General features: G+C 50.2%; 1 protein-coding gene across 10 annotated transcripts in view; it reads right to left on the reverse strand.

Moving 5' to 3' along the window:
* The window catches only part of LOC119126422 (RNA binding protein fox-1 homolog 3-like), a 156,447-nt gene that overhangs the window by 19,414 nt on the left and 120,999 nt on the right, over window positions 1–16,034 (reverse strand). For 8 of the 10 annotated variants that reach the window (XM_037257696.1, XM_037257700.1, XM_037257702.1 and 5 more), the window contains 2 exons: window positions 6,741–7,046; window positions 156–284 (listed from right to left, as the gene is read on the reverse strand). In XM_037257696.1, the coding sequence (XP_037113591.1) occupies window positions 156–284; window positions 6,741–7,046 (435 nt within the window). The remainder of the gene's footprint in view (window positions 1–155; window positions 285–6,740; window positions 7,047–16,034) is intronic. The other 2 variants (XM_037257697.1, XM_037257704.1) reach the window with 1 other exon arrangement.

The following is a 16,034-nucleotide window of genomic DNA, read 5'->3' on the forward strand; positions in this document are numbered from 1 at the left end:
TAAGACGCTTTGCCTCATTAGTAGCGCGCTCGCACCTCGCAAACCAGCTTCGGTAGACAGGTGAGCTCTTCTTCACTTTCTCTCACAATCAAGTTCTACTTTTTTTATACTCAATTAGCCAGAGAGCAGGTAGACGTTTGCCGGCTGGTACTCACCCCAAACATTTGCCTCAGGTCAGGGTCCCGGAAGCGGAAGGGAATGTTGGACACGTGTAATCGTTTTGGCTGCTGCTTCTCCGACGAATCTGAGTGCTGCGAGGCGTCCGTTTGCGTCACGTCGTCTGACTGTCGGGGAACACAAATGGACATACGATTGGTATTTACAAACAAAAGTCAAAAAGTCATATGAATGAAAAGGGTTTTTCTCAAACAAGAACAAAATACATACAAAAACAGATAAAGTTGTGAAAATAGACATTTATAATAGACACAAAAACAACAAAGACGTTATTTAAGAAATAAAACCCACCAATAAGAAATCAAATTTTTTTTAGAAAAACAATTGAATTACTATAACAAAAACGTTTTTTTCAAGAAAGACAACAACAAATTTGGTCATACTAAAATGTTTTTACGTCTTTTGCTATGATTATAAATTGATGTTTGGACAAGTGAATTAAAAAACAAATATTTCTTCTTTTGATATTCCGCTTTTTCTTCTGCAAAAGAGGTCTTGATTTCAAAATCTAAGTGAACCGTCATCCGTTTGCTTGAGCGGTCCCCAGATGTCACTTTTATTAGCCTCAATGATTTTCTGGAAGCCCCAAAATGCATCCGGCAGCGGCCATCTTGAGAAGCGCGGTGTTCCCGCGTCACTCATTTCTCAATCCCGTCCGGATGAGTTAGAATGTCAACGTGGAGCTTGCGCGTCACAAATCGGCGTCTTAATCTCTGGCATTTAGCTTTTGAGCTCGCCGCAAGATTGAAGGCGCTGACAAAAAAAGCAGCGGGTATAGATCCCATGGCGGCCCGGCCCAGCGAGAGCGCAGACATTAGCGGCGGCGACGGCGCTCGGGGTCCCCTCACGTAGTTGTTTCAATCATTATGCCAACGCCGTGCTGACATTTCGATATAAACGACGACGTCGGCTGACAAATCCCGCTCTATCGCCGCAGCGACACTGCTGATGGATGTCGGCCGGCGTTCAGGTGGACGTGCGTTTTTGCTTTTTGTGGGAACAAACTCGCTGGGGAAATCTTTGCAGCGGGACCTCGACTTGCTAAACCGTCAACGAACGGCGCTAATTGGGAAACAACTGGACGAACCGGGAACCCTTACGGGAGATCCGGAAGCAACACGCCGTGGTCTTGCCGTGGTCTTTTTCCCGAGCACGGCGCAAATGAGCTCAGCGATACATCGGCTCCAATTCATCACGGCGAGATCGTCGTTATGGCGCCGATGGTGATGATGATCTCCTTTATTATTACCATTATCATAATCACAATCTCCACGGCGACGGCTGTCATTTATTTGCCATTTATGGCCCATTTCCAGTCGTGGCCGACATCCATTGTGAGCATTGACAGCGCTTTGATTCAAGGTCCCGCTCTGTCAGGTCCTCGCTGGCCGGTAGGACCCCCCACCACTCCCCCCACTCTCCCCCTCCCCTCCAGGCCATCTTGAGTGTGCTGAACAAAAAAGATGTCCAAGGATTTGTGTGCCAGCCATTCGGCCGGTGGGGCTCTCAACTCCGCCGTGGAGGTTAATAGCCCGAGTGGCCGTGTTGGGCTCGGGGGTGACACGTCGCAGACAGATGTCGGAGGGTGGCGAGGAACCGGAGGCCCCCTCCCTCCCCTAATCCCAGCACGCCGCGGGTCAATCGGCTTCATCGCTCACACAAGACACCGTCGACCTTTAGCGGAGTGCCGCTCGAACGCCGTTGGAGCGTGTCTGTTTGATCACGCCGAAGCGTTTGCAAACATCCAGATGAACTTCCAGGATCTGTCGTAGGACTACGTTAGAGGACTACCATGTCTTCAGATTGCTACTTCGGATTCTGGTCAGACTGACTTGTTGCCATCTTCTTCCCATGTCACGTGCCTTCGGATCCTCAGCCCGCCTCTTTGGCTGGCTGTCCTGCTTCCCCGTCTACCGAGCAGATGGCCTTCCTGATGTCCTACCTGTCTGACTTCCTCACCCTTTTGCTCGCCATACTCGACACGAGCCCGCCTGTTGACCGGACATCCGCCTCCTTGCTCCCTCACTCGCTTCCTGACTTTGCTCCCCGTTTGTTTGCTGACTACCTAGCTAGCCGCCTCTGTGCCGTCACTGCCAACCTGGTTGAGAAATGGCGGCGTGGCAGCGGAAACTAATGACCCGCGCGGCTCCGCCAGGGGAGGCCACCATCAGCGCCACTTTGCTGTCCCGACAGCTGCTGTCAGAGGGAGGAAGAGGGAGGAGGCGGCGGGATGCGCGAGGCGGCGTCCGTGCCAACGCGAGCTGTCATCTCCGGCGGCTCGCTGGCTTCCTGTTCCGCTGCCGCCGCTCCCAAAAGACTCCCGCTTGTTATTTGCTGTTATTTGCAAATCGGGCGCAAAGTGCCGGCCTCAGCACTTTTGGCTCCTCCGTGCAGAGTGGCATTACAAGAGCATAATTGAAACCATCTGATTGGAACGCGGCCAGGCAGGTACAGTAGATTACATCTGATTCAAGCGAGAGAGCGAGCATTAATTTATTCTTTGTAGCTCTCACCGCTTCACTTTGCTTGTTTGTTTGCTTCTTCTAAAGAAGTCGTACTTCCCAAATGTGTCAGGTGAAACCGCAACACTGACGCAGATGCTAACGTGCGCTAGGAGCTGCAAGGTGGTGAACTGTGACTGAGGCTGCAGTAGGAATTTTCCCCAAGGGCAGCAATTTGGACCCTACTGGCCAATTGCGGTAATTGCAGCTTTTAAAAGGAATTTCATTGCTCTTTGATGGAGCAAAGTCTGAGAAAGTAAAAATATTTTTTTATGTCCCCTTGTTGCAATTTCAAATTTGTACTCCATCTTTGCTCCTCATCCATCTCCTCCTCCACATCCTGCGTATCGCTTGCTCATTATTTTTGTAGTCCAGTGACTCAGGCGAGCGGCCTTGCTGTTCTGTCATGCCACAACAAGAAGGTCAGATCAGGCTAAACGGTCCTTTTCAGCGGCTTTTCTTCAGACTTTCAAGGATTTTTCCGTCTGTTTCATAACGACATTATAATTGATGAACTATTAGCACTTCTTTACAAATGTCCACACGGCGCGTCCTTGGCGGCGCAGACGGCGAGTGTGACTTTAGCGTCAGCACAAACAAAGAGGCGAGGGAGCGCGTCGGCTTGGGCGTCGCTGCGTTTTTTTTTGGTGTTATCGCAGTCACCCAGAATCCCCTTTGGAGAGTCTTCTTACTGCAGAAAAATGTGGAATTGAGTGCTGCCCTCACGCCGGCCTCCTTAATTTGTTATCTGAACGCAGAGTGATTACTCATGAAATTCACGCCGACCTCGGACGATTTGAAGCCGGCCAGATAACGAGTCGGCCGCCGCTCGGCCGGCACTCCCCCCTCCCCCCACCCCTCTGCAACATCTCCCGGGATTGTCGCACAAGTCATCCCCCCAGAGCAGTGCTTCTCAACCTTTAGAGAGGCAAGGCACTTAACGTTTCAAAGAGAAAACTACACAGCGCTCCAGCAAACAAAAGGGGCACAAAACTACTTTGCGTCACGTCTCGTCCCCAGTTTTGCTATGTGTCTGGGTTGCCATGGTTTCTGATCGCGCCGCCCTTCCCCTCCTGTGTCACCTCAATCAATGTAACCGCGGTCACCTGCCTCGTGTTTCGTGTTTTGTATTTAAGTCCTGTCTGCCCCTCACTCCCCATCGGATCATTGTGTTGTCGTAATGTCTTGTTCTCGTCATGTCCTGTTGTCTTCTTGTCTCACGTCCCGGTCAGTCAGTCGAGTTATTGTTTTGTTAAGTCATGTCAGTTTGCCGAGTCTGTTAGTTTTGTTTTCTCCAATAAACCCTGGTCCAAGCTGCATTTGGTCGCCCTGCTCCATCCGTTCCATGACACTTTGACTTACAAGTTCATTTTCTACTGTGAGCAAGCTCATTACTCAAATTACAGCAATGAAATCAGAGGCTCTGAACTCATCCCATTTAGTTTCATGTTTGTACTAAAGAAAAGCACTGCTGTATTTAAAGTGTTTTAAGGGGCGTGGCCTAGTGAGTGCCATCAGAAGGTGCAATCCTATTGGCCAATTGTGTCACAATTGCTCATTGTGCCGCAGTGATAGTCATTTTTCCAAAAGACTATTATACATGTGAGTTTGGTTCTGTTGCCTGTCTACATGAGTTGCTGCACTGCTCACGTATCGTCCATTGTTGATTTGTTTATCAATTTGTACGGGCAAAATTTTGAAATGCTCGTTCACTAGACGACAGAAGGTACCAGACAATTAAGCTGTGGATCTAAGTGTTACTATGTCCACAGTGTATCTACTGGCAGCGAGGGGGAGGAAAAACGATCCTGTAATATTTTCCTTGGCACAGTGGTTGAAAATGGCTGCCCTCGAGGTCCGGCTCTGGAGGGCAGACGAGGATACACTGACGGATGGCGAGCCAGCTAGCGAAGGAAGGAGGGAGCGCTCGTTAAAACGTACGTCACACAGCCCTCTCGCTTCTTTTTAAGTCTTTAAGTCCAAGAGCTGTGCAGAGTAAAGTGGCGTCAAGGGAGACGTGCAAAGGGGAGGTGGTGGTGGTGTTCGCCGAAGAGAATCTGCGCCTTCAATCTGTGCTTCGGCAATCAAAAGGCGTTTGGGCCCATGTGGTGGGGGCACCCGAAGCTGCTCGTGCCATTAAAGTTGGCGCAATTCAGCGGTGGATGACACCGTGCCACCAGCCCAGAAGGATTAGACTCTCTGTTTAAACCCTGATAATCCCCTCTCGACCCCCACCTACCCCCCCACCCCCATGTGTGTATGGAAGAGGAGGAGGAAGGGGGGGAGGCCACCACCTCGAGGCTCTTTTCCCGGCAGGGGCACACATGAATCGCTGCGAGATGGCGAAGGCGAGAGAAGAAACGGACGGCGAGGGATGCGAGAGGCGTTCGGAAAAAGGGCGATGAAAATGGAGGGGGGCAAAGTCGCTTCTGCCGCCTTTCAACTGGCTGGCAGAACAGAGCACTCACTGTAAATCAAAACCAGCTGACAAGGCGCAGTGGCTCAACAAAGATGCGACAAGTTTTGTTGGTATTGCTAACATGGAGTCAGATTTTGATTTTTGCAGCATGAATGAAAAAGTGAAGATCTACTTTAGCGCGCTGCGCAGCTCACGCTAATTGCGGTCCCAAAAGACGGCAGCTAGCAGCTAACAGTTCATAGCGTTAGCGTGACCCAGATAAAGCGGCAGCCGATCGTCGACCCCTCCCTGCAGGTGTTTTCCTACCAGGAGAGAGACGAGAGCGCGGCCCTGAGGTCTTAAGGTTCTCATCTCCATCGGCGTTACTCGAATTTGCGGACGCGTTGCTGAGCTTGAGCGGCGCCAAACGGCTCCGCTTTTATCTCCATCTTTTCCTTCTTCCTGCCGCCGGGGGTGAGCCGCGGGTCAAAAGTATTTCAAGAAGCGAGAATGCAAATGCAGAATTGAAACTAATTTGCAAAGCCGCACAGGAGGACTGCTTTGTGGAAAGCACCAGCTTTGCCCGCTGATTTATCGGGTGGCTAAAGTTTGACGCGGGGCTACATACGGTCCCGCTTTTATCCAGCCCGCCGAGCTTTCACGTGATCAAGAGTTTTGGTATACGGTGGTGGCTTGAGATATGAGGGACACAACTTAGAAATTTGTCAAGATACGAGCCACAGCTCACATGTACATCAGTTTCTATTCAAATCTGTTAGCTGAATCCTAACGCAATGTGATGAAAGTTAAGATTTATTTCTTTGTGTTAAGCAATGACTATAAGACAATGACAACCCTCACAAGCATAGTTTTTACCTTCTGAAAAAAATAAACTGACTACAGTAACTTATAGTAGTTGTGTAACTCTTCTTTTGTTAGTATGACTGTATTCTACTGCACCCTGCTGGCAAAGTTGTGAACAGCAGAAGGAGCTGAATTCAATTAAACATGATGCTAAAACTATCTAAGACCAAGTTATTTATTTCTTATTCACAATAGGTTATTTGACATCTACGATGTTCATTTTCAAAATCTCGATTTTGCACCGCTAACGAGTCCGAGATTCCGTTAACGTCAGCTCTCTGGATGTTTGATAAATGTTTGCCCCCACTCGCAGGAAGGAGACCCCCTCCCTCACAAGTACAGAGATCAGGAGGCCCCTAAATCAACAACCCCGATAACGGCGCTCGTCTCGCATTAATGCACATTTCTGCTTCTCATGCAAAAATAAGCAGAAAATTACACACTTGGAGTCATGTGAGCGCTGCAAGTACTCAAGTATGAATGCAGAAAAGCGTGTAGCTCTTGCATATATTGAGCACTAGAAGGCTTCAGAGCCGATGCACTGATATACGTGTATATATAAATATAAATCTTTAGTTTATTTATGACTGTTTTCGGTTAAAAATTTGATGAGCCCAAGGTTAGAACGTGTATATTCCATAAGACAGCTACATCAAAAAAAGGTTAGGAGTCACGACATATATTTGCAAACGTCTTTGCAACCAAAAACCAATGTTGGCTACGTTCACCAGCTTGAGGAGAAAACAAGTGTTATGAAAGACTCAGTTGACATTTGAGAAAGAAGAGCCAAAGGTGTTTACTTGCTGGCGGCCTGCGAGGAAGAGTGTTTGCAGGTGCCGAGCGACACTGACCGGTGCGGAGGCGGGGGCGGCGATACTGGGCGGGCTGCTGTCGGCGCCCGGCGCCGGCTCGCCGTGCGTAGGTGTGGGGGTGTACAGCGTCAGCGCGTGCTCGGCCACGCGGCTCTGCCCGCTATAGTCGGGCGTGGGGAGCGGGTGTGGGGCCGCAAACTCGGCGGGGATGCCGTTCTGTGGGGGCGGGGGGTACTGGGCCGCGGTGTAGGGCTGGCTCATGGCGTCCGCGGGGTTGGGGGCCTCTTGGTTGCCCTGGGAGACAGACACAGAAACACAAATAAATAAATAAATAAATACAGAGCTGCAATCAAAAGAAAAAAGCGGCCCCAGCTTTCATTGCTCAACTTTTAAGTCATCACATAGGAGGTGAAGCAAGTCGAGTCCTCCATCTTGCTCCGAAACAAAGACCCATCATTTGTTGTGAATGAATAAACATTTCTGAGCAATTAAATGAATCTGGATCATTCCCTGCGGCGGTTGGAAATCACCGAGTTAGAAGAGATCAAAGTGGTCGCCATTAGGGACGCGCCAACGTGACCGCGGGGCACGGCGGGGGCGGTGCCCCGCGCACCGACGCAGCGCCGGCCGTCACGGCGCATCAGGCCTGCTGCTAGCGAGCGCCTTGATCAGCGCTAATGAACACGGAGGATGTTGTTGCGCATCACACAGCCCCCAAAGACCCCGCCCGCCCCTCCCTCCTCCCAGTCCGCGCGATCAAGTATCCAAAGAAGAGGACGATCGACGTCTTCTGATAATTACAAGCGTTGACCTCGACGATTCTTCTGCCGACGACACTTGACTACCTACAGAATGTGTCACTCGATGACTGAACATCACCAAGCAGTTTGAATACATGACGTTCCCAATATGAACACATCGAGATTGCAGCAGAAGGACCGAGGTCGACTTTTGCTTTAAGAGCCGACAAACAAGCGGACTCCAGACAAACATCATCTGCAAACATGCGGCTTGGCTCCCCGGTGCAACGCCATGATGAGCCGCGCCGCTAATGCGCTTAACTGTTAGCGGGTGCGCCTGCGTTGCCTAGCGCGCGTGCTAACGAGCTGCCGGAGCGTACGTCCAACTGCGCGAAGGTGGAACAATAACGGTGGATTTCAATAACAAGCAGACGCAATTTCAAGTAAGGCGCGCCGCACGTAACTCTTTGGGCTAAGCGAGGGAATGGCGGGCGGGCGGGCAGCTTTATGACGGCGGCGGGGAAACAATAACGGCAAAACTTGGCCTGCTTTACAAGGCGAGCGGGGAAGGCGAGGCGGGAGATAAACGTGTTTTATTCCTCGCCGCAAGCCGGCCGGTCGGGAAGGTGCGTTAGTTTTAATGAGCGCGTGGAGTAACGCCGCGCTGTAAATGTAGCGGAAATAATTTCACGCAGACGTGTCGGCAAACAAAAGGCAGTCGGAAAAAAGCACACATTCGGCCAATTAAGGCGCTGCTCCATTATGGAAATGAAAGGAGGGAAGCCTTGAGAGGTTCAAGCTCCCGAGCAGCCTGGCCTCTTCCTAGCGCTCTCGTAATGCGGGAACTTTTTTTTTTTTTTTTAATCTACCCCTGCGCTCTACTTTGCCGCTCCCTCCAGCTCCGGCCTTATATAACACGCCTTCCTCATTTAAAGGAAGCTCTTGATGTCGGCCAATTTCCCGACTTGTTCTTTTCTCAAGCGCAAAAGTGGTCCGAAAAAAAAAGGCGATCCAGCTCGGCTGTTCTGACAGCTGCCGGATTTGAAAGCAGCCTCATCATCATCCTCATCAACAACAATAACGAGGGCCAAGGTACAAAAAAAGCTCAGCGGCACAAAAACAAAGCGCAAAAACTGGCAAGTGCTGTGGTCTACAAACGGATCTAAAGAGAGACACGAATGGGCCCCCCCACAAAAAAAAAAAAAACAACCACCAAAAAGCTCGACTGAATCATTGGAGGCCTCTGTAAAGGACCACCTCTCACAGTTCGACGTGGAGGAAGCCCACTTGAACGTTGAGACTTGCACGACTCCCACATCTGGCCTTCACTCCTTCACCGTTTATCGTCGTGAGTTCTACCAAAGCGGCGACTGGTGTGAGGCGGAGACTGAAAATAAACATGAGTGCCTGGGATGGCCTTGGGCGGCAGCTTTCTTTTCAATTGGACCCGCAGAGTGAAAACACAAGACCAAGTGGAGGAGGAACGCCACTCGAGTGGCTTGGCATCGACTCTTAAAGAGGGCAGCCAGGCGAAAGTGGCGAGGAGGAAAAAAAGGGGGGGTGGAGCAGGGCTTGTTAGCTAAACACAAAGTAGGCGCAGGCGCTCGTGTGATCTCGGCTGTCCTCTGATGTTCGTGACAAACGAGTTGTCCGACTGGAAGAAGAAGTAGGGGGAGGAGGAGGCCGGTGGAATCGGACGTGGGGGAACTGCGCTCATCCTTGCGCTTGTCGAGATAATCGAGTGTGTGGAAAACGATAGCGGCCAATCTTATTCTTGCTGCTTGTAAAGCCGCAACCAGGCACAAATGGACGCCGGCAACACCTGCCTGCCGGTTGCAAGAAAACAAACCAAAAGAACAGCATCCGATCCGAAAGGACTTTTGCAACTCAAAAAGAGTTGAAGGAACACAGAATGGTGCTTGAACCCCCCACCCCCCCCTCGTGGCCTCCAATATGAGCAAGTGTAGCTTTTATCGATCTCAGACGACGAGTGGCACCGGCCGGCGTCTCACTCGGTGTCAAATTGGATTGGGAAGTGTCACTTAAGGAGATCACTTCCCGAGTGGACTTTTTGTTCTGGGCGAGAACCGCCACGCAGGTCGGGCGGGCCGCGAGTCCAAGTTCCGCCGGCCGCTAGGTGTTTGCGCTAAAGGCTCGTCTATCTCAGCAGGTGTGAGCGTTTGGCCGCCTGCCAAGCCATCGTGATCCTCTTTAGCGGCGTCGGGAGGCCAAGAGGAGACGGGCGGTGCAAATAGAGAAGCTCTTAGGAGGAACTCATATCGGCAGAGTGGCGCTCTGACTCATGTGCGCGGCTGCAGCGGCGGCGGGTCAGCGGCAAGGCGAAATTCAGCGGGTGACTAATTGCGCCGCTTTGGATCCGGAGGGAAATCACTCAAATGGGAGCGCGCTGATCAATCTGCGCTGCTGCAGCAGGCGGGAGGGAGGAGGAGAGGGGGGGCTGCTGATGTAGTGGGCAGCTTTATGGCTCCGGCTCGGCATTTCTCAGCAGAGCTTCTTTTGCCTGCTGTGCAGATCGCATCGAGTTCTCGTAGATCTACGCCAAGGCAGCAAAGAACTTGAGAACTTGCAGATCTGCACACGCTTTGACATTGGGGCGGCGTGCTTGATTGTTGGATGCAAAGTATTTAATCCCCTTAAAGGGTCTTGGGTGTGGTCCATGGGGGCTCCTTCTGGCTCCAAGGTAATTTGACCCCTTGGTTATTTCCTGTGTGAGTCCATTCCTGCCAGGCCGATAATCGCGGTTTGATGGAGTGGACTGCTTTGCACCTATTTCAAATTGGGCCGACACGTCGTTACCAGAACTTTTTTTTAAAACTGATGCGGTGTCAGAATGTGTTGAGGTGGAAGAAAGTCTGATCAATCGTTCAAAATTTTGCGGCGGGCGGGCCACGGTGGACAGACGATTGATTGCTCGGCGCAAAGTTTTTGACAGGGCGGATATCCAATCTGATAATGGGGGCTCGGGTGTGGTCCGTGGGGGCTCCCGCTGGCTCCCGCGTAACCCGAAGCCCGCCGTGCCAGTCGGCCTCCGAGGTGTCGTCTCCGAACCGGCCGGGCCAAGAAGCGCAAACGGACAGTTTTGCCGCTCTGCTGTGCAGCCGGCAAATGGCGAGCTTTTCCGTCATTGGATGCGGTCAGAATTTTTCGATGCGATCGATTATTCTTTGATTTGTTTCCACGGATCAGTCGACCAGAACATAACGGGGCCCCGTGTATGGGACATTTCAAGACGGGCATCCGTCAGTCGCTATTGGCTCCTCATTCAGTTGTTTTCCTTCAAAGTGTGGTTTCTTTTCCAAGACTGAACCTGCCCGTTGACGCAACCCGAGCGCAACTCCAACAGCCAGAAAAAATCATTTTGTTTTGCGCGGTTAATTGTTGCGGCAAGGAGGCGGTGGCCGATTTCCACAGGCGAGCGGCGACGCTCCGGTCCGTTGTAATTAGGCGGGCCGCGTGATCCAAGCGCAACTCGCCCCCTGATAGACACCAGAGGCGGTGGCTAATTACTAACACCGCCGTTCCAAGGTGAGCCGGGACTTGAGTGCTAGTAAACAACAACACAACACCTCAGGCGGGCTCTCCCTCCTTCCCCAATTACCGCCTGGCGGGAAAAGGGAGACGCGCAGAAAAGAAAAGCCAATTTGATGCAAATTCACAGCAGCGATGAAGGCGTGCGCGAGGCTTCCGGCGAACGTTCACGCTCAGAAGAGCAGCCCGTTATTGTTTGGACTCACATTTCCCGCCTTCAAAAAAAAAGTCCCGTCTTTCCATTTTCCACCTCATTTGTGTAGAAATCAATTCACGAGTCGAAACGCCGCCTGTCTTTGCAGTCAATTTCAGCGGCGGCTGCCTGCCCCGCCACCGCCGCCGCCCTCCTCCGCGGGGCTTAATCGTTTTGGTGTGTCACACGCGCTCCATTCCCTCTAACCTGATTTGTCCTCGTTATGGCGGGCGCTTATTTGTGCGCCGGCCTCGGACCGAGAGGTATTAGAAAGAGTTCATTTTCTCCCGTCCCTTGCTGATTTCTTCATTACATGGCTCACACGGAGACGCGAGAGGCGCTCTTAGCGACGGGGCCCTCGCCGCTTAATAAAGACGGGATCACTTTGAACCCGCGTGACACACGTAATGAAGGCCCCGCCGCATCACGGGGATGCATAATGAAATGAAACAAATACGCAAATAAGGCTGCCGACCTTGTGAGGAAGCCATCAGTTCCACGCCATCGGACCGCCTCAGCCCCAACAGCCGATAATTGTCTCTTTTGTTGCGTGCAGTATATTTACATCTGGGACTAATTAGCGCAGAGCCGGTGTCAACGTCTCAGCCGACGTGCGGTTGTTGTTTTTATTATTATTATTATTAGACACAATGCAGCTTGCATTCACGCTGGGAATCTTTTATTTACTTAAAAATATATATTTAATTAACTGGCTTGTGGTAAAACGGCCCATGATAAAGACCACGCTGAGAATTTCTTGTCTTTTAGCAAGACACGTTATCCTTGAAAGGAACATCAAAACGCCAAATGTAAAATATGGTTCTGATTGTCAGAGTGAAATCTTTGGCGTGTGGGATTCCTGACGCGACATTCCGTGGCCGCCAAATGAGGGTGACGCCCCTAACACGGCCGCCGAACAGGTGCGACGATTCGTCATTCTTAACTGTGGCGAGACGGGCGTTTTTTTTTTCTGAAGCGCATCTAATCAGATCTTAATTCCACTTAGGAAGATCGGGGAGATAACTTTTGATTCATCACGATGGTTTAATCACCGTCAGCACGCTCTCTCCCGCCCGCCCGCCCTCCTCTTGTTTCCACATCCAGCCGAGAGATGGACGGGAAAGACGGGGAGAAGATATTAACAATATTAATGACCCGTGGTCCTCGTCTCCTTAATGAGAAGGGTTATTAACCGTGATTATCCGTGATGGAGCGCCGGTAATTCCCTGAAAGCTCGAGGAAAACTAGCCCGTAAATCGCCTCGTCTTGACGGCGCGGGAAGAGGCGGGCGGGAGAGCCAGATGAGATGCCGGAAGGATGCGAAGGATGAGGAAGTGAGCGCGGCAACCAAACACTGGCGGCTAACGAGCGAGCTAACTCAGTGATACTGGCGGAATGCTGAGGCGGCAATCCTACACGCCCACTCCCCGACGCTGCAATTAGAGGAAGGAGGAGTGGGATGGCGGAGTCCATGGAGTGGAGAGGGACGGACGGGCCTTCCGTTGGTGCTGTCCTGTCCCATCTGCTATTTATCATGGCCGTATCACAAACCGTTTGCTCGACAGTCCAGTCCCATTTGCTACTCTGCATCCTCACCACACATTTCCCGGAAACTGGAGCCACTGCCTGGCACACTATCCCACTCCTATCTAGCGCTGTCCTGTGGCCATCCCTACAACACACTGCGTTACTTCCGACTTTTGTCCTGTCCTAACCTGTCTCAATTGGCATGTGTCCCACCCCACTCACTACCCTGTCCTATTCAAAACTTGGAAATGCTTTCTGATGACTCATACATATGTCATGTCCTGCCGTATCTTCTTGCCTGACTCCTTACCATCATCCTGTCCTCATGTCCTGTCCCATCCTCTGTTATCATTTTCACACAGCATTGCTATTCCTGAGAAAAAGGAAAATGGGAAGCTGGTGCGTAAAAGTCAGGCGCAGCAAGACGAACGACTCCCGACCGCAGGTTACGGCGGCGATGATGCTAACGGGCCCATTTGCTCGTTAGACGCTGGCCTTAAAAGCATCTTTGGGAGTTTGGGCACCTCCCGCCTCCTCTTCTTCCTGCCTCTTCTGCCTTTTTTCAAATGACACTGTATCACGGCAACACCTGCCGGGCCCATTCCAGATAATAATCCCGTTCCGACATGCCGCCGCAGCGCTCGCAGCGGCCAAATTGGATTGTTTGCATTAGCGGCCCGCTGAGCGCAGCTCGCTCGCTCTCTCGCTCTCTCGCTCTCTCGCCGGCGCTCTCTCTCTCACTGCTTTCTGGCTCTCCCACCTCAGGGGCTTTATTAGATTCAAGCACTCCTTCATAAACAAGCGCTCCTTGTGGCAAAAAGGGTAAACAAGAAAAGAGGAATCAGCTAAATGCGGACAGGCCGGCGCTTTGTGGACACACTCCATTTATTTCCTCCAATCAAAGACCTTTAATTGGATTGAGGGCCGGCACCTGCTTTACACGCCGTCGAGCACGCCATTGATGTGTGTGCGTGTGTGTGTAATGGGAGGGGGAGGGGCGAAGAGCATGTCTCACTGCCTCCGTTTTTTTTTTTTTTACTGTGATCAATTTCAGATCAATAACAGGATTCGTCACACCCCCCGTGGAGCTTCAAATGAATATTTTACACGCTAAGATGTTTTTCCTTGAGTTTGCTGTTCAAAAGGTTTAAAAAAAAAACAACAAAAAAAACAGAGGCAATAAACAACCTTGTTAGACTTTCTTTGGGAAACTGCAATCACTATAAAATGTGGTAATACGTATTTTATAGAGTGCAGTCTACATAAAATATGGCAACATTTAGTGGTGGCATTCAGTGAAGCAGAGGTCTTAAATTTCGACTTAAAAAGTCTGCAATGTGGCGTCTTGAAATCTGCGCACACTGCAATCGTTGTGCCGCATTTCATTTAGTTTTCTGCTCGCTTTACTGATTCAAATTAGACGACACAACTGCAGATGCCTTGTAGTATATTTCATGTATATTTGATGAATGAATGCGGTCATTTAAAAATAGTAAAAAAAAAAACAGATTTATTTATTTATATTTTGACTGTGGCTACATTAATATTTTGCATAGACTTTCACTGAAAGATAGTTTTTTTTTTTTTACATTCATTGGTGTGACGCCATCTCACAGTAAGAAAATGAGGCCCAGCTAGCTTCAATATAAACATCACGAGCGCTTCTACGGTAAAGTTCTCACGCCGCTTCAGTTTTCTATCACTTGTGAGATGAGCATAAATCCACAGCAAGTCCGGAATACAAATGCCCATGCAGCAGATGAAAAAAAAATACAAATAAAAAAGGAGCGCAGCCACTGCACACAGTAGCACACCGCCATACGAAAGCGCCCGATGCATCACGCCGCCTCTTGACAGCGCCTTTAGCGCGATGCCGAGGCGGGAGGGGCCAGGGAGGCCCGACACAGTAAATAAAAATACAATTTCCCCCAGTGACACGGCCATTCTGCTGCAAGCCGTACTCTAATTATTGCCAGCACTTTGAGCGATGGCTCCGCAACGACTTCACGTGACCCCTCGTGCGCTTTTAAACAGCTGGCTGGGCCCCTCAGCGAGCCCTGCCCAAAGGTCGCCACAGCGGCCCGACTCGTTACAACGATGTCTGAGATTCAGAACCGGTCAAGCTCAAGCACCCAAGTTAAAAATCAAGTCGACAACAAACAGGCACAAATATAAACAAAACAGGCACAAAATAATAATTAAAAGAAATCAGCTAAAATTCTTCTTTTCTTTAATGAAAATGTATTTGTGATTTCTGGTCTTATTTTGTACGATCTTTGTCAACACAACACACAAAAACAGGTCAAAGGTCAAATTCAGTGAAAAACTGGTTCATAACTCATGATGTCCAAATAATGTCAGGAAGTAAAACACCAAGTCAAGAATCATCTCAGCAACTGTCAATATCCAGGTCAAAAGCTCATAATAACCAAGAACTGAGACAAGATGTCCAAAAAAAGTCAAGCGTCGTATCAACAAAGCAGAGTGAACGCAAGCAATCCAAACATGCTTTTGAGCTGGTGCTTTTCATGTCGACAGAAGTTTTTCTCTCGCTGCACAGCGGGGACGCTGTTTACGTCAACATCGACGTTCGGCGTCTCGCATGTAAGAACCAAATTCCAGACCAGATTAAAACGCCTTTGAAAGGCCAACATAAATGTGCCCCTCCTCCTTGCTCGCTAACTTGTTTACTTCTCGTCTCACTCTTCGCTCCGTCCTCGCTTGCTGTCTGTCTTCCTCGCTGCCTTCCTAACTTCCTTACGCGCCTAACGAGCGGCGGCGACGTGTGAGCGGTCCAAAATGAGCGTCAGCGAAGCAACTGAGTGACCGCCATCATTTGTCACACGAGCGCTGACCTGTGAATATTGCATTACGGCAAAGGCGTAGGAGGGAGGGGGTGAGGGCGGACGGGGTTGTTGATGTGTCAAGTCTGAGAGGGAAGCCAGCGGCCGACCTTGCCGTCACAGACATATTCGACAAAAGGGATTCCCAAAGTCAAAAATTACAGCACATGGAAAAAAAACACTTTTTTTTTCCTACCACTTTTTTTTCTTCATCAAATCAAAATATTAAATATTGACCACAAAGAACAGAATGTACAAAAATTGGTCTTTGTTCCTGTCAGTCGTTGTCCTGTGCTCTTCATTTTTTTTTCAAATGGATGTATTCTTTTTAGCGTCGTAATAAAATGAGGCGGTTTGGTTGGGAGCAATTCCCTTTCGAGCCCGCCGTGACATCGGTGCGACGCAGCGGAGCGGGAGAAAGAGAAGACGA

The sequence above is a fragment of the Syngnathus acus genome, chromosome 8, assembly GCF_901709675.1.
Source record: "Syngnathus acus chromosome 8, fSynAcu1.2, whole genome shotgun sequence".
Taxonomy (NCBI): Eukaryota; Metazoa; Chordata; class Actinopteri; order Syngnathiformes; family Syngnathidae; genus Syngnathus; species Syngnathus acus.